This window comes from Heloderma suspectum, chromosome 6 (genome assembly GCF_057233095.1).
Source record: "Heloderma suspectum isolate Gila_16-S chromosome 6, 16-S_ref, whole genome shotgun sequence".
NCBI classification, from domain to species: Eukaryota; Metazoa; Chordata; class Lepidosauria; order Squamata; family Helodermatidae; genus Heloderma; species Heloderma suspectum.
In genome coordinates this window covers 103688649-103710343 of record NC_139463.1, presented here as the reverse complement: position 1 = coordinate 103710343, position 21695 = coordinate 103688649, and the positions used below count along the sequence as shown (strand labels likewise).

The 21695-nt window shown below is 50.4% G+C and overlaps 2 protein-coding genes across 5 annotated transcripts; one reads left to right on the top strand and one right to left on the bottom strand.

Moving 5' to 3' along the window:
- The first annotated feature begins 168 nt into the window (after positions 1–168).
- CFAP119 (cilia and flagella associated protein 119) lies at positions 169–10311 on the top strand. 4 transcript variants are annotated; one of them, XM_084805947.1, is made up of 9 exons: positions 169–259; positions 553–584; positions 857–922; positions 5503–5672; positions 6522–6592; positions 6737–6853; positions 7143–7203; positions 9271–9351; positions 9692–10311. In XM_084805947.1, exons 1-9 carry the CDS (start codon positions 236–238, stop codon positions 9868–9870), a joined length of 801 nt encoding a protein of 266 aa, XP_084662073.1. In that variant the 5' UTR covers positions 169–235; the 3' UTR covers positions 9871–10311. The 4 variants fall into 4 exon arrangements, with proteins under 4 accessions (XP_084662073.1, XP_084662075.1, XP_084662074.1 ...); XM_084805949.1 differs by having other exon boundaries at positions 169–324; XM_084805948.1 differs by having other exon boundaries at positions 169–446.
- A 428-nt stretch (positions 10312–10739) lies between these two features.
- PHKG2 (phosphorylase kinase catalytic subunit gamma 2) lies at positions 10740–21413 on the bottom strand. Its single transcript, XM_084805941.1, has 10 exons — positions 21337–21413; positions 19016–19144; positions 18693–18868; positions 17756–17810; positions 16866–16931; positions 16566–16729; positions 15957–16047; positions 14927–15080; positions 13477–13599; positions 10740–11867 (listed from the first exon to the last, which is right to left on the bottom strand). Exons 2-10 carry the CDS (start codon positions 19108–19110, stop codon positions 11580–11582), a joined length of 1212 nt encoding a protein of 403 aa, XP_084662067.1. The 5' UTR covers positions 19111–19144; positions 21337–21413; the 3' UTR covers positions 10740–11579.
- Positions 21414–21695: the final 282 nt, after the last annotated feature.

Below are 21695 nucleotides of genomic sequence, written 5' to 3'. Positions count from 1 at the left end.
TGGTGTTCCTCTAACACTCTATCTCTATTGAAACTCTCCCTCTTTTCCCATCCCCGCAAAGACGCCTTCTGTGATTGGCTAGGTGCTCGCACACGCCTCCTTCCCGGATCTACCCCCGGTCTCTGTGTTCCTCGTTCTGACTGGGCGAATGCGTGCGGAATTCCAATTGGCTGAAGCAGGGATTGCTGTGGCAACGCGTGCTTCTCCGCACGCCGCCCCCGCCCAGCAACCCGCAATGGGGCCGGAGGGCCTCCAGCAGGTATTGCGGGGCGGGTGGCCTGATAGGGGCGAGCTGATCAGCGGCGGGGGGAAGGCGACGGCGGGGTAAGACGCACCCCGAAGCCGGGACCTGCCGGCACGGCGTGACCATCGCGATCTCCAAGCCATCTGCCGTTAAAGTTGCCCCTGGAGTAACTGTACCGCAATAATGACTATTCGTGATTACTGTTAGTAGTAATAGTAATAAACAAAGTACGCTAGTTGTAGATTTAAAATATTACGTTAATGATCCCCACTCAGAAAGCTCACCTAAAATTTACCATTCTTTTTCAGCCTCAGCCGCATAAAGCAAAGATATGTATGTGGTGAGTGACTTCTCGAAGTGTTGGATGCCACATCCCACCGTAGAGCCCGTTGCGTTTTGGTGCGTGGCCTGCGTTTTGGTGCAGGTCGATGCCCAATACTCAGGCTGCAGCCCTGTACCTTGTTACCTGGAAGTAAGCACTGTTGAACTCAGTGGGACTTACTTCTGAGGAAACATGTATAGAATTGCCCTGTTAGCCACACCCAAGGCTGCTTGTGTATGTTGGCAACATGTAGCTGCCTTTCTTATTTTTCCTTATTCTCCCCATTTCAGGAAGTACCTGGATGTGCACTCCATGGATCGCATCAACAAGGCAGAAAGCACCGATGATCTGAAGAGGTAATGGGCGTTTTAAGACTGAGGAACATTTCATGACTAGCTGTGTTTGCCTCTTACCAGAACAAAAAATGAGGAGTGTACGGATCTGAATGCAGAAATTCAAAATGTATATAAATGCAATATATCTGTGCAGCACACCAATACAAAATCTGAACATGTACAGAAAAGTGCATAATGCAAAAATGTACTCATGTATAGTAAAGTGCATAGTTGGTAGCTAACATCAAGAATCACTCACAAAATGCAGCTTCATACCACAGTTGATTTTTTCTTTTTTTTTTCTTTTTTGAATCTATATTTATTTTATTTTTTATAAGTGCAATAACCAGTACCAACAACATAGTCAAAATTTACAGTTTCCAACATTACAGTATTTTGGGGAAGGGGAAAAAAAGGAGGAAAGCAAAAGAAGAAGAGGAAAAAAAGAAACAAAAAAAGATTATATCTAAGCTTCAGTGAAAGCAAACCAAATATCCAAATATAAGTCCAATTGCAAATTATACCTATACAGCACTCTTCCAAACATTGCAAACATTGCAAATCTTCAATCCACTGCTTCATAAACTGTGAGCCTTGTCTTTCAATGTTATAACCTCAGTCTTATAGCAAATAAACGGGAGCAAACAGTCCATTTCCATTAACCATATATTACCATTCCATTGACACATATTAGTAAACGAACGTTTAACCAACAAGAAATAATAATAATCATAATTCCATAATACTAATACTAATACTAATATTAATGATCATTTAAAAAAAAGAAAAAAAGACAAGAAAAAGAAGAAATTTAAGAGAAGGATAAAAAGTAAAAAATAAAAACAAACTATTTATTTAAGTAATATCATATCTAAAAATGTATTTAAATGTGTACATTCGCATACACACATACAATATAACACACAAAGGAGAGAGAAAACAAAAATATGCAAACATTTAATCTGGCAAACTTCCCAGACATCCTATCAGCAAAACCCCAAACAAGACTTCAGAGGAACAGCAAAAGTGGCTAAATTCCAACTCAAGAGGCTGGGAAAGTTGGCTCCCTTGTTTTAATGTTAACACCAATGAGAAATGATTCAGCCACGTCAGGATTTAAAAACCTTTTCATTTGGCCTTCAAAAGGAATGCAAAATGTAGCAGGATATTTAATATGATATTGCAGGTTATTTTGCTTTGCCAAACTTCTTGCTTTGGTGAATTGCCTTCTTCTGTCAGGATTTTCTTTAATCAGGAAAGAGCATAATCTTGTCATTTGCTGGTCCCCACCGAAGCTCACCTTGTTCTCTTGCCAGACACAGAAGATAATTTTTTGTAGAAACTCGTGAAAACTGCGCAATGACAGTCCCAGAAGTTCCTTTAGTGCCATGTATTGAGCCAGGAACACAATATGCATGCTCAATATCCAGTAAAAAATCAGATGGCAGAACCAATAACTCATGCAAAAGTTTATCCACAAATTCAGCCGAACATACATCAGCAGCCAAGTCTTTAATACCCAGAATACGAAGGTTTGCTCTGCATGTAAAAGCCTCCAGCTGGGAAATTTGAGCAGACAAAGTATTGTGCGAAGCTTGCACGGCAGATTCATGAGCAATAACTTGATCTTTGGGCACATTAACCTTCATTTCCATCTTTTGAAGAAAGATATTAATTAAATCCACAGCCACTTGGAGGGCAGTGATTGAGTCCTGGATTGTTTCAAGCTTCTTTGACTGCACTGATAGCTGAGAAGACATAGTTTTTATCAAAGCGAGCAACTCCTCTTCATCTCCGGCCTTTCTAGAAACCTTTGCCGGGGGAGCAGTTGGGGGGGTAGGTGGCATTCCCAGACCTTTTGTTTTTCCCTTTGATACTGCCATCCTCCACTTCCAAAAGCACAACAAGCAAGTATAGTTGCAGAAACAGAAAAGACAAATGTTTCGTTAGATTTAATTGCCAGTCCCCAGATATTGCTGGTAGTTTAAGTTCACAAGTATTTTTGGAGCTCGTCAGTCTTGTAGTCTAATTGCTAGGAGTTTCAGACAGCATTCAGTAGATGATACTCCGGCCACTGACCTTAGATTGCAGCCCTTCTGCTGTGCTGCAAAAGCTGCTGTTCTTCCAAGATTTCAACCGGATGGTACTGTAAGATTCCCCTTTTAATTCCGGGGGAATTTTTAAAGGTTTCGCAACCTTTTCATAGCTGTTTGACATAAGCAACTTGCGGAGCTCTGCAGGTCACTTCCGACATGGCTCCGACCAGAAATCTGACCATAGTTGATTTTTTCCAGAACATTACTGTGTATCGAAATGGATCCAGTATCTGTATTCAGTTGCCTTGAGCAGTAACAGCAGCCTCTGTAGCACAGCAGCCCCTCTCTCTTATGACCAGATGGTCAGAGCAGTAGAAAGCAGAATGCAGTCCTTCAGGGTCCTGCAGCTTTGGGCAGTTTTAACACAACACAATTCCTTTTAGAGTCTAGGGAAAAAAATCCAGCTTTTCCAGGATCCAGTGTACACTCTCTGAACCAGTTCGCAGAACATGACAGTCCATCCTAAGTTAAATTACCTACCAGGAGCTGCAGTATGCACCAGCTGCCATTATAGATACACAACCCCCAAGTGGGGGTTGGCATGGCTTGTTGTGTCATGTGAACCCAACCGGTAGGGGTTATTTGAACACCTCTCAAATAACCCTGAAACAGGCCACAGGTTATGCAAGGGTTGTTTATAACCCCTACTGGCTGGATTTGCATGACACAAGAAGCCATGGCAACCCCCAATCAGGGCTTGCATATTCATAAATTTACCTACAATGGTGTCAGGGTGGACACTGAGCCCATAGAATCCCAGAGTAGTTCTGATTCGGAGGAAGAGCAGTCGCTCCTGGGAGAGGAGCGCGCCCCTTTTTCCCAGGGCCCGCAGCTGACAGAGATTCCTCCCACCAACATTCCTAGATTAGAAAGCAGTCCAGGGAGTGACCCAGCACAGATAGCAGACTGGGTGGATGCGCGGCGCAGACGCAGAGAGCGGCGCCAAATGGAGGGTGCGGAAAGGCGTAGCGCCCGGTTGGCGCTCAAAGAATGGTTGCGCCCAGAGGATCCAAGGGAAAAGGGGAGGGATTCTCCCTAGTCCTTATTTTCAGAGGTCTGCCAGTAATTGCCTTTCAAATGGGGACCAACTGTTCCAACTTAGGGCATAGGGATGCTGCTGCTCAGATCTAGTTGCTACCTGTAGAGTTGTTAAGTTGTAAAAGAAGAATAAAGCTTTGAAAAGAATCCCTTTGTCTGTGTCTGGACTTGGCTACTGGATTAGACTGAGAGAGCCCTCTAAGGAACCCTTGACAAATGGGTTGTTGTGTTGGGTGAACCAGATCAATGAGCGACTGGTCAGCTTATTGATTTCACAGATTCTTGCTCATAAGTGTCTAATATCCAGGCAGTATTAAATTCATTCTGTTGTGATAAACATATACAAAGGAGAACCTTTGCCCTGCAATAGGTCATTCCATGAGGTTGAATGTGTAGCATTGGCTTCCTTACAGTCTACTCAGTATCCCAAGCAGCTTTGTTGCAGTAATTCCAATATCTATAAAACTTGAAAACGTAGACCTGTATTCAACAGCTGTTCTTTCTATAAAGTCCTTCCCTGCAGTGGTTGGGTCATGTTATTCTGTTGCAGCCAAAAGGACAGAATTCTTTGCCATCTTAATGGCGCACAAGTTTTCATAGGCTTCTGTCTGCTTCATCAGATGCGTGAAATGGATAGTGATGGTGCCCGTATTTATATTCGGATGAGTCAGTGGTGGTGGGAAGCCGGGGGGGGGGGGGGGATCTGTTTTGCCAGGTGAGAAGGATGCTGCAAATCTACATCTATTTACTTGGAAGTAAGTCGTAGTGAGAGTTGCTGCTGAATGAACATGCATAGCATCAGGCTGCACAAGATGAAGGAATACACATCCCGAATGCAGAAAGAGAAGAGGATACATAACCAGCACTGGCTATTAATTAGTACATGGTTAACTAGGTACTGTTAAAGAGATTACCCAGGATAGCATTTGTATCTACAGGCTAATGTCCCTTTTCTGTAGCAACCCCCCCCCCCTTGTGGAACCCAGGGAAGTGAGGCAAGCCTCCTCTTTACTGGCTTTTATAGACAGCTGGTAGTGACAACATAGTTCCACTGAGCTTTTAATAGTAAATGCCGCTCCCCGTGTTTATTTTATATGCTGGTTTTATTGTCCAGATAGTCGTTGAGCTGTTTGTAGCTTACATATTTTTTTTAAATTGTTTTTATTTGTGCATTGGCTCGAGCACTGGGGCCGGGGGGCGATCCAGAACTATTCTAAATGAACAAATGTTTGGGTGTGGCCAAAGCTCCAGAATCAGACAAGCAGTGAAATCAACAGCCCCATATCTCTCCCTCTCCTGTCCTCAGTTGCACACAGTCATCTTCTTGCAGCAGGTTGTACAAAATCAAGGCAGGCTCTCACCAGTTAAAGGAAATGGAAGCAGGAGATGGATGGAAGGGTCCTGCCGGTCTCCTGTCTAGCACGATTCCTTCAATCACACACACCCTTTCTCCCCTCTCCTTCACAGCCTGCTCTCTGAGCTCTTGCATCTGCAGGATTTTGACTCAAACCCACGCTCTGCAATCTTACTGGATCTCTACTTCTACACCATCCAGTTCAGCCGGGAGCAGGGGTTCAACCGGGAACAGACCTCGGCCTTCTTCTCGATTGTGAAGGATGTCCATGAGGCCTGTGTGGGTGAGCAAAGGGATGTCGACAAAGAGGGAGAAGGGAGCTTTATGGGCAGGACAGATGATGGAGGAGAAAGTGGGGAAAGACGAGCCAAAGCCTCATTGGAAAGGAGAGGACACCAGTGGAGGCTGGTGACTCCCATGTCAGTGGGGCAGTGAATCCGTTCCACTTTTCATTCAGAACCAGTCAGAACTCTAAAGGAGCTATCCAAGGTGCTGAACCCTATTTTTGGGACAGGGTTTGGCACCTTGGATTACTTTTTTAGAGTTCTGACTGAAACCTGGAGTGAATTCACTGCCCCACCGCCATCGGCGCCACCAGCGTCCAATGGAGGACACCATCTTTTAGCAGCAGCTGCTGTAGGGTAGTGCAGTGGTCTAGGCCCCCTAGCCCCAGACATCCCCTCCTGTGATGGCCTGCCCTGTGTCTCTGCTGCTCATGGTGGCTGCTGGGGCCTCAAGTCCCAACTGCCATGTTTTTGTTTGGTATTGCACACATGCAGAATCTTAACGAAATGGAGCAGCAGTGGCAGGCAAAAGAGGGAGGAGGGTCGAGGAACAGCCCCAGAATCAGGTTAGCCCTATTGCAGGAGTGGGCAGCATGTGGCCCTCCAGACGTTTTGGCCTACAACTTTCATCAAGCCTCACCATTGTTTATGCTGCTAGGGCTGATGGGAGTTGTAGGCCAAAATATCTAGAGGGCTGTAAGTTGCCCACCTCTGCTCTGTTGGCTGCTAGTAGAGGAACTGGGTTGTCGGGCGAGTGTTTGAGTAGAAGATAAGAACATGGGAGGAATGTGGGGGAGGTTCAAGCTGGATCTTCGGCTTACCCTCCTTCCTGCCTTCCTCCCCTGTAGAAACACCACTGCCCAACGTGGAGGAATGCTACAGCTATTTCACCGAACTGGTCTTCTGCCATTCCATCCGGGTGAGTGGCTTTGTGCCAGATGGGCAGAAGAACCCTGCTGAAATCTCTTCACCGTGTGCCTCTTTGCCGCAATGCTTGTTGGGAGAAAACTCCCCCCCTGCCCTCTTCCCTAATTTTCTCCCCCCCCCCTTGCTTCTTTTTTAGAGACCTCCCTTCAGCATTGATCTCTTTAGTCAAGACCAACTGGTGTGCATAACTGACTACATGATCAACACCTACTTCCGACACTACAAGCTTTATAAATATGCTTTCACTCCACAGGTAAAAGGGATCTTTCCCTTCACCTCAAATTGTGTGGGAGAAGAGGATCAAAGCAGCTCTCATATTGCCTTCTCGCAGTGGGGAAGGGAAGAGTGTGAGATCCTGGATGGCCATGAACTACAAAACGTGGCCTCCAATGCAGTGTGGTTGCTCCTGAGAACTTTAAGAGCAAGGTTCCTGCCTTCGCAGTGCAGTGAAAAGCTTCAAAATGTGGGACCGGAAAGTTTCAAGCTACTGAAATCCTTGGGTTAGTCTGCACTCACACCTCTGGATCTTCTGTCTTCCCTAGGTGCGATTGGACATATCGTTCACCTATATTGGGATGCCCGAACCAGAGCCCAAAGACGAAGGTAAGCGTGGGGATGCCAGGATCCCTCTCCCAAACTACTGGAGCCCTATGGTTAATCCAGCGGTCATCCACTCCTTAGCAAGGATTTAAAAGGGACGAAAAACAATTGATCAGGCTCTACTTGTAAAGGAGGAGAGAGCTAAGTGAAAGAATGCTAAGCCGAGAGCCACAGATAAAACAGAGGTTAAAGTTAACTTAAGGCAGCCTTCCCCAATCTATTGCCCTCCAGATTGTGTGGTACTAAAATTCCCATTAACTCCAGCCAGGGGATGATGGGAGATGTGGTGCAACACATCTGGAGGGCACCAGGTTGAGGAAAGCTGCCATAAGAGCTTATGGGTGACCTGGATTCAGGCATTTGCATGGGCGGGCAGCCGCTGAGGGCCCCGAGGTTCAGAAGGGCCCATCCCTGCCCTGCGGCTACCTCAGCAGCTGCTGCCATCCTCCGCCTTGCTTGCCCCTAGATAGCAAAAGGAAGTGCCAGGGCCAAGCACACAGGTCCTGCAGTGGTCCAAAAAAGTAGTAGTTACATTTTGAGTAGCAGCAACCTGAACCAGTCAGGCACTGCCTTGGGTGGACACAGCTAGTGAGGGCACAGGAGTAAAGACTGCCCTGTGTGGGGCCCCCCTCCCCCCCCAGATAGCACCTGATTAGTTCAGGTTGCTGCTACTCAAAATCTAACTTGTTTCTTAGTTGTGTGCTGCAGGGACTGCAAGGTCACTGGCTGGATCCCATCCTGCTTTGCTAGTGAGTAGGCTGGCTGTGGGGGCTGGGGCGGGGGGGAGAGGAGGAGCTTGTCAGGAGGCCCTAGCCGGCCTCTTTCAGTCTACTCCAGTAGCCAACTCCGGACACAGACAAAGGATTCTTTTCAAGGCATTATTCCTTTTACAATTTAATAACTCTATCACACAGCGACTAAGCTATGAACAGCAGAGTAATCTATGCCCCGGGTTGGAAACAGTTGGTCCCCGTTTGAAGGAGAATCACTTGCAGACCCTGAACTTATGAGCTAGGGAGAGCCCCTCCGCTTTTCCCTTGGGTCCTCTGGACGTGACCATTGCTTGCGTGCCAAACGGACGCTACACCTCCTTTCCGCACCCTCCATAGCTCATCGCTCTTTGCGTCGAGCATCCAGCCAGCTCTCCTCCCGCGCTCCTTCGCGCCCAGGACTGCTATCTATCTCTGGAATGCCGGCAGGAGGAATCTCTGCCAGCTGCAGGGCCTGGGAGGGATGAGCGCGCTCCTCTCCCACGGACGGCTGTTCCTCCTCAGAATCAGAACTGCTCTGTGGTTCTATGGGCTCAGTTTCCACCCTGACAGAGCTGCAGCCACTGCCACAGTAAAAAAAAACACATGGAGGGCGTGTTGGCTGGCTCGGGGTGGGGGGACAGTTTCAGCAGCCGGAAGGTGGACGGTTGGGGCAGCTGGAGGGCGGGCTTTGGTGGTGGCAGGTTTCGCGGGGGGCTTCAGCAGGGGCTTGGCAGCAGTGGGCCCATTGGCAGCTCTATTCCAAGGGTCCACTGGATCCTGCTACTGGCCCAGACTGGACATATATGTTACCGGCCCTCACCGGCTGCCGCACACCGGCCCTTGACCCACTCAGCCTAGTATGGTCCACCCTGATTGGCAGGGAGGCATCTTCCCCAGATTCACCATGCCAAAATCTTTTTTAACTGGAGATGGTTGGGGATTGAATCTGTTTAGATGAGGAGCGGTATATAAATGCTGTAAATTAATTAAATAAATAGAATTGAACCTGGGGCCTTCTGCCTGCAGAGCAATGGCTCTGCCACTGGGCTGTGAGCCTTCCCTCTTTTGGGGCATGGCGCTATTGCTTCGACTCAGGACTTGCAGGACTCCAAAGGTTTGCCGAGTGAGAGAACGACACAGTACCCCCACCCCCATTCCAGACCTGGCTCAGGCTTAGCTGAACTAAGTTTACATGATCATATAAACCGACCATACAAAACCATTTGGTTAAGAGATGATGGTAATATTAACCCAAATCCCACTTTTCCCCACAGCTCTTCCAAAGGGTTTAATGTCTCTCTCTCTCTCTTTTTGACAGAAGCAACGGCTGAGAGCACAGAGGCAGGCGTGTCGCCTTTGCAGGAGGAAATGGAAGACTCTGATATTCCACCTGAGGAAAGTAAGATGGCACGGCTCAGTGTCTGGGGCCGGGGCAGTGCAATGGGCTAAGAGGGTGAGCCAGAAAGGCCCCAGCTATGAAATCCTCGGGAGATCTGGGGCAAGCCACCCTCGTTCAGCCTCAGTCAACCCATCTGCAAGATGGGGATAACAATACTGCCCTCCCGTACAAGGCCATGGTAAAGATTACTGAGATAATATATGGGAAGCACTTTACACAGGCTAAGTAACGTGGTGGGAGGGGCTGCCAGTCCTGAACCCCAAGTTGTTGACCGGGGCAAGTGCTTTTTCCTCTTGGGGACGCAAGAGTTAGGGCTCACTCTGCCTCGCCCTCCCTCTAGGTCCCACGGCAGTGCTGCGGGAGTACATCGCGACCCAGCTCAACCAGGAGCTGGCCCAGCTGCGCCTTTCAGTCGAACAGCGCTTAAAGACAACAGAGGATCAGTTTAACGCCAAGCTGGTCCAGCTGGAGAAGAGCTCTGGCACTGGCAAGGGGAGTGCCAAGGGGAAGAAAAAGTGAGCAGGAAGGCCTGGGGCGTGGGAAACGAGAGGGCAGCCGTTTTGGAGGGGAACGTTGTTTCCTCCTTTTCTTTGGAGCTCCTGCCTGAGAGATTATGCAAGTCCATCCAACAAGCAGGCCATGCAGCAAAAGGCAGGGCGGGTACACAGATGTTTCGACAACAAATGTTGCTTAAACAGCCTTCCCCACCTGGTGCCCCCCAGCTGTGTTGGACTGCAACTCCCATAATTCCCAGCCAGCATGGCCACTGGCCATGCTGGTTGGGAATTATGGGAGCTGCAGCCCAAAACAGCTGGAGAGCAGCAGATTCTAAACAGGCTTTTCAATGTATGATGTAGTTTACAGAATACCTCTGGAGAGAGATCTGTGTACCAAGCAGAAATCGCTGGGTACCCTGTGGAAGTGAAGTTAAGGCATTAAAAAGTTTTCTGAACAAGTGGTATCATTGCTTCTCATTGTCTGTGCCTAGAGTCCTGTCTGCCTCCCCTGTCTGAACCTGTCGCATCTCCCCCAGCACTCAACCGGTCATATTTTTCTGGGGAAATGAAAATGCCACATGGCTCCACCCCTGCCAGCAGGGCTGGAGTCTGGCTGGAACGTGGCTGGGGAAGTGCCACAAGGCAGTGGCTCGGTAGGGCAACACAAGGCACCACTTTCGCTCAGGGGTGGGCAACATGTGGCCCTCCAGATGTGGGACTAACTCCAAGGGCGGGTACAGTCCTGGAACAGCTGGAGGGCCACAGGCTGCCCATTCCTGCTTTAGCTGCCAAGGTGAAACTGACCCGGCTGCTTTCTCCAGACTGTCCCTTGAGCGCAGTACTGTTCCACCCTGGGCCAATCTTGGCTTCTCAAGCAGGACGCCCTCCCTCTGGCACCCGCGTCACGCGGCAGCACCGCTGCACTCCCCCTTGCTTCGCCGTCTGCAGTGCTTGTGCGCTCCTGGGGGATGGAGAGGGCGACGGGTGATTCTCCCTCCCTCCTCTTGTCCCCTCTGGCAGCGTCCTCCCACAACAGAAAAGATACCTTGGGAAGTGAAGGAAGCCCAAGTCAGAGGTCAGTTTTGGTCTTGTTCCACTTTTATTCTAATTCTGACATCACAGAGGTGGGCAGACAATGACATAGCCACACACACATACACACACACACACACACGAGCCTACGGAGAAGGGCCAAACCCAGTTCCCATTAATAGGGACAGGGAGCTGTGTAATATCTGATTCCAATCCCACCCCAGCCCCCCCAGTACTGACCATACATGATTATTGTTCCCTCAGCAATGAGAACGTCAGCTGCTTGGAGAGGTGAGAGGCAGGGGCCCTCCTTACTGTGGGAAGGAATGTACAAAAGGCCCTGATTCTTGCAACATAAATATAAAGAAGTCCCTTCCCCAATCCTCCTCAATCCTTGTATCAAATAGTATGGGAGTGCTGTGCACTTTCCCCACACAGATCTAGGGTTCCTTGCCCTTTTCAGGAATATTACGGGACCCTTGTTCCCCTCAGCCACAAACTCAGGTTCCCAGTGTCCCTATTCCCCAGAAAATTGGACCCTTTTGCATGTAAGGGTGAGTGTCCCTCCCGTGGGAACGCTCCACGGCTTGCCATTCTCCCAAGAAGAGTTCAGTTCCCAGGATGGCTCCTGCCTCCCTTCATCACAGTTGCCAGGGATACGGCCATCCTGGCGTGGCACAGGGAGCAGCAACAAGCCCTCTAGTTGGCAGGGTCTTCCACGGCAGATGAGGAGGGGGGCTCCTCTCCCTCTGCGCTGAGCAAGACCAGCTGGATGGCCTTCGGGACGTTTTCGAAAAGGGCGGCCCGGTTCTGCTGCTCGCCCTTCTTGACCCAGTGCCCGTAGATGCGGAAGGCACAGGCGTCAATCAGCTTGCGCACCCCCCTGAGCGCGTAGGGCTCACACAGCAGCAGCTCCTTGGTGACCGGCCGCACCCGTCGGTAGTTGGAGAAGATGCGGATGGAGGCCCGCACCGTCCAAGCGATCACCTGCCACGGGGGAGAAGAGGCAGAAACAACCGTGGGCAACAGACACCGCCTTCCCAAGTTGGAGGTGGGAAGGGAAGAAACGGAGATCATAAAAGTCAGCAGGGGAAGGAGAGGAGAATGGAAGAATCCTGTGGGGTGAGACCACAGGATGCCCATTCCCCCCTAGAGGCCAAGCAGATGCCTCCAGGAAGCCCCCGGTGGGGCAAGAGGGCAACAGACCTCCCTCCCCACTGAGGCTCAGTGACGTATTGGGTATGAACATGGAGAAAAGCATACTCCCAGCATGGCTAGCAGGCACCTTCAGACCTCCATGAATTTGCATGATCCCTTCAAAGCCATTGAAGTTGGGAGGGAGTGGAGTACTGAATAAAAAAAACCCCAGTTATAAGTTATGGGGGGGAGGGGGGGAAGATCCACAACTGCAGGAAAGCCACCAGAAATGTCTATGACATCGTCAGCACTAAGGGAGACGGTCACACTGGAAAGCGGGGAGGTGGGATGAGAGCAAAACGAGTAAGGCCACCACCCAATTAAAGCATGCTTAGTTGTTTTGGCCTCCAACTCTCATCAGCCCTCACCACTGGCTGTGCTGTGAGGGCTGATGGGAGTGGTGGGCCAAAACATCTGGAGAACCCCAAACTGCCCACCCCCGCCCTAGTCGATTGCTCATATACATTTTAGGCACAATCCTATGCATGTTTAGACAGAAAAAAGTCCTACAACTCCCAGCATGCCCCAGCCAGCATGGATTACATCTTTAGTCAATTAAATCTGCATAAACTTGCAGCTGAATAAAGAAGAGGCCAGCCTCCCCCATAATGGATGCACGTTCAAAGAGAGAGGAGGAGGGCAGGGAGAGTCCATCCCTCTGCAGCCACGAGGGGCGTGAGGAAAGATCCAGTTAGAAGGGTGGCTGGCAGAGTCCGTGATTCTAAATTGGGGCGGGGGGGACTCTTTTAGCTGAGGGCCGAATGCCATTTCAGAGAAGGGCTTGGGGGCCGCATTCCAGTGGTGGGTGGCACAGAAGGAGTGCGGCCAAAAATACCAGCATATTTGAGCTTAAAGCTTTTTCGGCCAGTAACAAAGCCCTAGGTGAGGGATTTCAATCTTTCAGAACGGGGGGGAAACGCACAAGAGCCAAGAAGCCACCAAAGATAGGGTGGTCGGGGCAAAGGGGTGTGGCCATCTGAAGAGGGCCGGATGGGGCCCCCAGGCCTGAAGTTCCCCACACCTGAAGTTCCCCACGCCTGAAGTTCCCCACTTCTGCTGTAAACAACATCTAACAGCATATTAGGCAGAAGCAGAGGGAAGATAGAAGCAGGGCCATTCTGTCAACTCTGCTGAAAGACCAGCTCCATCAGGCTCCCCCTCTCCCTGAACTGTTTCCACTCCAGCTGGTCATTACAACAGCCACGATTTAAAGTTAAGAATCTGTGCCTGGGTGTGTTCTCTCCCCATCCCTTTTCCCTTTTGTGTCATGTCTGGGATCGTAAGCCTCCCATACAAGGCAGGGACTCCCTTGTTTTACTGACTGTGCCTTTTTGGCTGACGAGCAAGGTAAAAATGCTTTAAATACATAAACACGTGGCAGGAGGAGCGAGAGACCTACCCTGAATTTGTGGTAGGGACTGAAGTTCCAACACTCCCTCCCGTAGCGCTGGAAGAAGGGGTGCTGAAGGGCCTGCTCGGCCGTCAACCGTTCTACTGGATCCACCTGTAGCAGTCGCGAGATCTGCAAGCACACGGGGGGGGGGGGGGAGAGACGGGGGGGGGAGAGACGGGGGGGCGAGAGGCAAAGCGAGAGGAGCACATCGGTGGATCGTGATGTGGAATGGCTGCGCCCCCTTCCCTCAGTCCCACCCCTACCCCATTCCCCCCACCCCCAACAACTTAGTGTTTGGTGGTTTCCCAGCTGTTGCAGTGTTTTCCCCCACTCTAAACGGTGAAATGCCGCTCCAGAGGCTTAATTACGGGCAGAGGCTTAATTACGGGCAGTAAGAGCTCTAAGCTAAAATACGTTGGTATCCTTAGTATTTTGACCCCACCCTTTTGATCTTTGGCCACGCCCCCTTGGCCTTCAGCCCCACCCACCTGGATGTGGCCCCCGAGAGCTTCTCTGAGATGAATTCAGCCTTTGGGCTGAAAGAGTTTCGACACCCCTGGCTTAAAAGGATACTTATTACGTGTTTATCCCATCCTTCCTCCAAGGAACGCCAGGGTTCTTCTCCCTCCTCCCCATTTTATCCTCATAACAATGCTCTGAGGTAGGTTAGGCTGAGAAGGACTAGAGGTCACCCCATGATCTGCAAGGCTTAAGTGGAGATTTGAACCCAGATCACCTCAGTCCTAGTCTCATGCTCTGAACAATACAACACATTGCTTCACAATTCATTACAAGTCTCTCTACAGAATTTCTGTTACTTCTTCAACTTTCTCCTTCAGCCCACCTCAACGACTGCCCCCATTAGCCAACAGCCACTAGGTCTTGGTTCTGCAATGGCAGCTTGGCTTTTACACCAGTCGATCAGGACCTTGATTTCACAAGGGAACCTTGGCGGGCACTTCAACCAACCCTTCAGGGCAGAGGCACAAGGCTTCAGGAGCTGGGTTCATGAAAATCGGATCAGTTATCATCATGTGGCAACAGCCCCTGGAATCTCAACCTGACTTCCACTGCCCTACATTCCTAAAGGTTGAAGAAAGTAGCAAAAGAGTCATGAATCGGGATAACCTAAGTTTTCTTTAAAAAAAGAAGCAGCATCAAGTTCCTAGTTCTCAAGGCTGAGAAGATAGGTGTGAAACTATGGAGGTGGTACAGAAATGTAATTAATTAATCCCAGAGGCTGGGTAGAGAAAGGAGCAGGATTTCTAGTGGTAAAGGGCAGGGCCAGGTGTGACTCTTGACTCTTCCCCATAACCAGCAGAAGCAAAATTATGCAAAATATGCAAATGTGCTTAACTCGCATTGCAGAATTGCTTTTCCTGGCACAGATATTTCCTACTGGGAGACAGGAGCTACCCACATACCTTGGCGTGCAACAACAGATCCTTCATCTTACCAGATCCTTGACCGTGTCAGATCGGTCGTCCCACTCGGGGGAACCAAACTGGTACCGCCCTTCCATGATCATCCGAAGCATCAGCATCTGCTTGCGGTGCCAGAAAGGGGGAGAGCCGGCCAAGAGTGTGAAAAAGATGACTCCACAGGCCCAGCTGCAAGGAAAGGAGGGGAGAACTTATTTCCTGCATCCCCTCCAGCCCCGCAAAAAACAGAGAGGCGGGCTAAGGAATATTGGTCTAGCCAGTGTCACATGCAATTTGCGTAGCTTTTTGGAATCTTGAGAACGTCAACATTTTTTTTTTAAAGGGTGTGTGTTTCTAGACCTCATGATAATTGTGGAAACAAAACTGACAACAAGCATGGAGCATCTGACAGGGGCAAGCCTAGGCTATGTGAACTATTGTCCAGAATTGGGCACAGGGAAAAGAAGGGAAGTACATCCTCTTGTTCCCAGCACACCCGTTCCATCTCCTAGGCAGGAGGAGGCAACTGGCGGCCTATCATTTTTGGCCTGCAACTCCCATCATCCCTCACCATTGGCTATGCTGGCAAGGGCCGATGGGAGTTGTAGGCCAAAATATCTGGAGGGGCACAAGTTGCCTGCCCATTCCAGAGTTTAGGGTTCTTTACGAATTGTAATTCCATGCTCAGTAGAAGGGGAGAGGTGAACAGAACAGGGGGGGAGAGGGACAAACTCCCTTCACTTTGGCTCAGGCTAGAAGAACAGTGAGCAAACCCCACTCACAAACCAGGTCTGACAATCCTGCCATGCTTTGCTTCCCACACTGGCGCACACCCATCCTTCAGTCTCTCTTTCCCAATACACCAGTCTCCCCCAGCCTGGCACCCTCCAGGTGTGTTGGGCTACAACTCCCATAATCCCCAGTCAGAATGGCGAATACTGGCTGTGGGTGATGGGACCTGTAGTCCAAGACATGTGCAAAACGCCGGGTTGGGGCAGGCTGCCAAGCACCATCCTCCCCTGCTCCCCTCTGCCAAGGGATAGGAGCCAGCCAAGGGTAACTTACAGGTCCACCTCTTTCCCGTAACCAGGGTGAGTCTCATCCATGGAGCATTTCAGGATCTCTGGGGCCAGGTAGCCTGGGGTGCCACACAGCTCTGGCAGAGAGGAGTTACAGCGTCAGGAAATGCAGAGAACCACAATGTTGGGTGCCTCAAGAGTCCCAGGGCAGGAGCCACGAGCGGCAGTCCACGAACCCTGCCCCCCATGCCCAGTAGCAGTGGGCTGGCCTGCCCCATGGTTTAATGCAGGGGTGGGCAACTTTTGTGGCCCTCCAGACATTGGTGGGCTGCAAGTCTCATCAGCCAGCACAGCCAATGGTGAGGCACAGTGAGAGTTGCAGTCCCACAAGTTGCCCAGCCCTAGTCTAATGCTTCCAAGCAGCCTTCCCCAACCAGGTGCCCTCCAGATGTTTTGGACTTCAACTCTCAGGATTCCATGCTGGCTAGGGGCTGATGGGAGTTGAAATCCACAACATCCGGAGGGCCCCAGATTGGGGAAGCCTTGCTCTGGAACTCCACAGAATAGAGCCCAAATGGAATGGACCCACCCCAACCCTCTCCAGACCCACAGGGAACGGCTCCCTGACCGGTCCATCCCCAGTCCTCGTCTGCACCTCGCAGTTTCTGCCCTGGCTCCAAGTGGCAGGAGAAGCCGAAATCCGAGAGTTTGATGCTGAGGTCATCATCCATGAGGATGTTCTCGGGCTTGAGGTCTCGATGGATGATGCGGTTGGTGTGAAGGTAGCTAACAGCCTCCAGGAGGGCTCGCATGATGCATCTGAAAGAAGGGAGAGGGGCCCTGGCTGCTGAAGCCTCTGTTTCTCGGAGCTCCGCAGAAAGCATGGAAGGGCGCAGAGCATGGCGAAGGGAGCTTCCTCCTCTCCAGTCCCACCACAGTGGGCAGAGTGCCTTACCTGGTCTCCTTCTCGCTGAGCGTTACCTTCTCTGTAAGGTAGTCAAAAAGCTCTCCACGTCTCATCCTGCAGGGGGAACGCAAGTTGGGGTGAATCTACCTGCAAGGGGATTGGCATGGAAGAGAGAGGCACACCTCCCCTCCCTCTCACTACACTTCAGATCAGGGGTGGGCAACTTGTGGCTGTCCAGATGTTTTGGCCTACAATTCCCATCATCCCCCACCACTGGCTATGCTGGCTAGGGAATTGTAGGCCAAAACATCTGGACAGCCACAAGCTGCCCACCCGATTTAGATGCAAGGCAACCCTTTTCAAGGTGAGACCCAGTGTGGTCCAGCAGGTGGGGGCCAGGAGGACCTGGGTTCAAGTTCCACCTCTGAAATGAAATCATGATATGGCTCCTTGGCAGGGCTGTTTTCCTTGAGAGTTGAGAGGACCGTAGGGTTAACGGGGTCTTGGTAAAAACTCTGTTTATCTAGAGTTGTACAGACGGAAGAAAAATTACAGAGCAAGCACACAGGCAGGGCGGGCTGCAAACCAACATCAGTTCTGCCTGCAGTGTCAGGACAGCCAAGCAAAAACTGCCTGTTTCCATCAGCATCTCTTTCCAGCCGCTGCTGTATCAACACTAGACACATGTGGTTTCTCCTCCCACCCATCTTCCATCTCTCTCTCTGGAAAGAGAGTGTGTGTTGCATCACTTGTGACTTCTCCAAAGCTGACTGATCTCCATATTTCAAGAAGCACGGGCCCTGTGACGCGCAAAGGGAAGTGCAACTGTCTTTTTTGTACTCCCGTTGGGAAGCCAACCGCTAGACAGGTATTTATTTCCTTTGCTGGGAAAAATAGGGTGGATCAACAGCTCCTGTTTTCAGGGGCTTGCTACTTACAAGTCGAATACCAGGAACATGAAGGTGGACGTCTCATAGGAATCTATAAGAGTAACTGGAGAAAAAGAGGAGAGGAAAAGAGAAGGATTATAGAGGCTTAGTGCTGATTGCTTCAGCATGATACAGAAGGAGCAAGAAAACAGCACTAGTGCAACTCCTAGTGCCAGAATACGAGCACTACAAGAGATGCCAGTGAGGAAAAAGCCGCATCGACAAGAGCCACGCTTTCCCTCATCTGTAATTTATTTGTTACACTTGCATCTAGTTTTTCCACCAGACGGTGCTCATGATGTCCTACAGTAACAGAATACAAAATAAAAACCATCCTGACATTAAAAAGCTATAAAAACATGGCAGGTAACACAACAATAAAATGACCAGTCAGCTAAGCCAGTTACAACATATTTGCAAACCTGTTCCACTGCAATGCAGGGTAACTTGTTTGCGCATTACAGTCCATGGTATTGATTTAGGATTTTGCGGGATAAGACCATTCCGTGATGATTATGGAAGTAGTGGAGATGAGCGCAGAAGTCACCATGGAGGTGCTGGGGCGAGTTTTCAGATCCTCGACGGTGTGATGTGGCGTGATGCTGCCGACCATGATTCACTGGGTGGCAAGTCTCCAATACAGAATTACATTGGAGGAAATATTGGCATTTTGGAGGGACAGGGCAAAGAGTTGGAAGCTTAATTGGGTTAAAACAGGGAGGGTAACAAGCAGCCCCTATGGCTACTTTTGTGCCCCTCTCCACTACTGAATTTGCCACTGCCATGGCAAAAACCACTGACAAATCAGCAGCAGCAATTTTGGCAGGAGTGAGGTTCACCCGCTAGTTGGTTCCAGGGAGTGGCTATGCTGCCCCAGCAGCCCCCAGAAGTTGCCCACCCCTGGGTTAGAGAGACACTGAGAAGGGCGGAGGGGATATTCACTCACTGATGAATGGGTGGCCGGAGACCTGGCGCAGGATCGCAATCTCTTTGCCCGTTGACAAGCGCACTTCCTCCAGCTGCTGTGGGGTCATGCGCTCCGGGGTCACCTCAATAATCTTGACTGCATACTCCTGGCCCGTCTGCTTGTGGATGCAACGCCGGACCACGCTGCTCACGCCCCTGCAGCGGGGGTGGGGGGGAATGAACAAACAGCCAAGAGAGAGAGATCAAGGTACTAGCAACGTGGGATAGTGGTGGTGGGAATACAGGAGACCCCCCCCTCCCTTCATGCCCCTCCTTGCCTGAGGTCCCATGTCCAGCCCTCACCTGCCAATGACATCCTTGGGGTCGTATTTCTGATAGAATTCCTTGGCGCCAGCCCAGTCCGGAAGCTCATCGTCTAGACCCACGTCTCGGGTCATTGCACCTCAGGGGTGGAGGGTGTAGAATCAACGTCTGAAAAGCAGCAAGGCAGGGAGGGGTTCAGGGGAGAACCTGTCAAACAGCTGAAGACTTCAAGGGCCAGCTACCCCAAGGCAGGCAAGTGCTGCCCCATGAGAACAGGGGCCAAAGTGGGAGGGATCGGGCAATGGGTGCAAGGCAGCTGTGGGAGAGATAAGAGGGGGCAATAAAGAGGGAAGGCTGAGGGTACATGATGGCAGGGGAAGCCTCACGTGTGAACATAGAGACACCTTCCTGTTCTCTTCACAGTGAGGGGCTGTAGCTCAGTGGTAGGGTGCCTGCTTTGCATGCAGAAGGTCCCAGGATCAAGCCCCAGCATCTCCAGGTAGGAAAAACTCCTGCTTTGAAACCCTGGAGAGCCACTGCCAGTTGGTGTCAACAATACGTTCCTGTGTTCATATGTTGTTTTCAAGGGAGCAGTGGAAGAGATAAAGGAGAATGACGTCATTGGGTAGAGGAGCCTAGAGATGGGAAGGCGTGGGGGGGAACCCCAGGAAAAAAGGGGGAATGAATTTTTGAAGTGTTTTTTTCTGTTTTTTTCCAGGAATTTTTGGAAAATTTGGTGGTGGGGGGGGAATATGTCCCCCCTGAATTTTTCCATCCCCTGCCCCCCACAGCTCTACAAGAGTCTAATCTGTTGACTGAATGTTTACACTCAGTGGTGGGGTGGAGTTTACAATTGAATCAGACAAATTTTACCCATCAGGTTAGCAAGGCACTCCTGCGCAAGTGAGCACCAGGTTGCTGAAGCTTCTCTCTTTGGACCCTCGCACAAGCCAAAATCGACAGCCATGTCACTGTGACATGACAGAGTAGATTCTCTCTAGTCAGAGCAAATCGGGAGGCCAAAGCAGGGGAAGAGGGGCAGAAAGCCTGAAATAGCTTCATCTCCACCAGCCACAGCAGTACGCACTAATATAACTGCCCTGAGGTTCTAACTGTAGCATCCCATCAGCATGCAGGGAGGAGCGGATGACAGGAGGAGTGCTCTTTCAAATGTCAGGCATGAATTCTCAGGGTAGGACATGCTGACTGTGCCCACTCACTCCTACCTACTTCTTGGCCTGCTTTTCCATCCCCATTGTGTGGAATTCTCTATTTCTTTCTCAAAAAAAAGCTCAAAGCTATATTTTAGCTTCACAGGAATCCTGCAAGGTAGGGTCTGGTGTGGGCTGGTCCATGAAGTCACGAAGAGTCGGAAGTGACTGATCGAATAAACAACAACAGATTATGCTAAACTAGGCAGGGATCTGAACCCGGCTCTCCCAGCTGCAAGGCTGCAATCCCATGCAGTGAATTTCATTGACATAAGTGGGGCTTTCTTCCAAGTAAATATGCATAGGATTGCACTGCATGTCCAATAACCCATGGGTGGGCAGAAGATAGCTCTCCAGACTTTTGGGGGCTTCAACTCTCAGAAGCCCCTGCCAGCATGCCCAATGGTCAAGAATACTGGGAGTTAAAGTCTACTTTCTCAGCACTCCTCCTGGGCTTTGTATTATTAAAAACTAGCATCCCCTTTCCAACCCATCAACATGCAGGGACAACAAACATGATGAGATGTAACGGACAGGAGAACGTCCCTCTGATGACTCAGATTGTACATATGAATGTGCGTCACAGTATATTAATCCATATTAGTTCGCTGGAGTACGAAACCCCTTCCACAAGATCGCCACGCCACCAGCGCCCCCATACCCAGGCCTTACTTTCTACACATATCTGTAAGACTGGCCTAACTTGCAAGGCTGTTGTGAGGATTACTGAGTCAGTGTGAGTGAAGCCTTTTGAACTCTGAAGAAATCACTCTATAAAATACCAAGTGGTTTAATGATCGTATCGCAAAATATGCAGAGGCTGAGACAAGGTACCCATGAGATACATGCTGTCTATTGTGGAAGCCCTGTCCTCAAGTCCCAGATCCGAGCAGGTGGTTCAGGGCCGCTCAGGAGTAAGGGAAATGCCCTCTCCCTGTACTCAGAGGCACGATTTTCTGGGATTTCAGGACCATGGCCTAGCACAGGCAAGAGGTTCCGGGGCTGAGCGCTGGGAAGCCCTACAGCAAAATGAAGCGTTGCCCACGTTACCCAGGGTGCAGCTCTACCCCACCGCTTTTTTAGAGGGATTCCCCACTACGTAGTTAGGCCCCGCCCCTCGCACGCAGAGGGACTCCCCGACATCCTCACCCAACAGCGCCTTTGTTGGGATGGAGTGAATGACCCCGATAGCAGCCGGCGACTCCCAGGCTCCGCCTCCTTCCCCTTCCGATTGGTCCGCGCTGCTCCAAAGGAGGCAGTGAGTGGCAGAACCCACCACTAATTGAAGAAAGGGATATGTGGGGTGTGTCTCTACTGGCGAAGGCAGCATCCAGTAATAAGGCGAATAGAAAGGGAGAGACGAAAGGAGGGCGGGCTGTCGACCGCAGTGTCGAATCAAAGTGAAGGTGAAAGCAAGCGGAAGGCGGGGATTAAAAGAGGAAGCGGCAGTTTCCTACCCACGGCGGAGCGGGGGAGGAGAACGTTCAGCCAATCGGAGAAGCTCAAGG

Coding starts and splice junctions, on each gene's coding strand:
- CFAP119 (XM_084805947.1), top strand. CDS start 236: ATGGGGCCGGAGGGCCTCCAGCAG. Junction 5,673..6,521: donor TGTCCATGAGGCCTGTGTGG/GTGAGCAAAGGG, acceptor CCTCCCCTGTAG/AAACACCACTGCCCAACGTG. Junction 9,352..9,691: donor TGATATTCCACCTGAGGAAA/GTAAGATGGCAC, acceptor CCCTCCCTCTAG/GTCCCACGGCAGTGCTGCGG.
- PHKG2 (XM_084805941.1), bottom strand. CDS start 19,110: ATGACCCGAGACGTGGGTCTAGACGATGAGCTTCCGGACTGGGCTGGC. Junction 16,730..16,865: donor CTCAGCGAGAAGGAGACCAG/GTAAGGCACTCT, acceptor CCCTTCTTTCAG/ATGCATCATGCGAGCCCTCC. Junction 16,048..16,565: donor GCCAGGGCAGAAACTGCGAG/GTGCAGACGAGG, acceptor CCTCTCTGCCAG/AGCTGTGTGGCACCCCAGGC.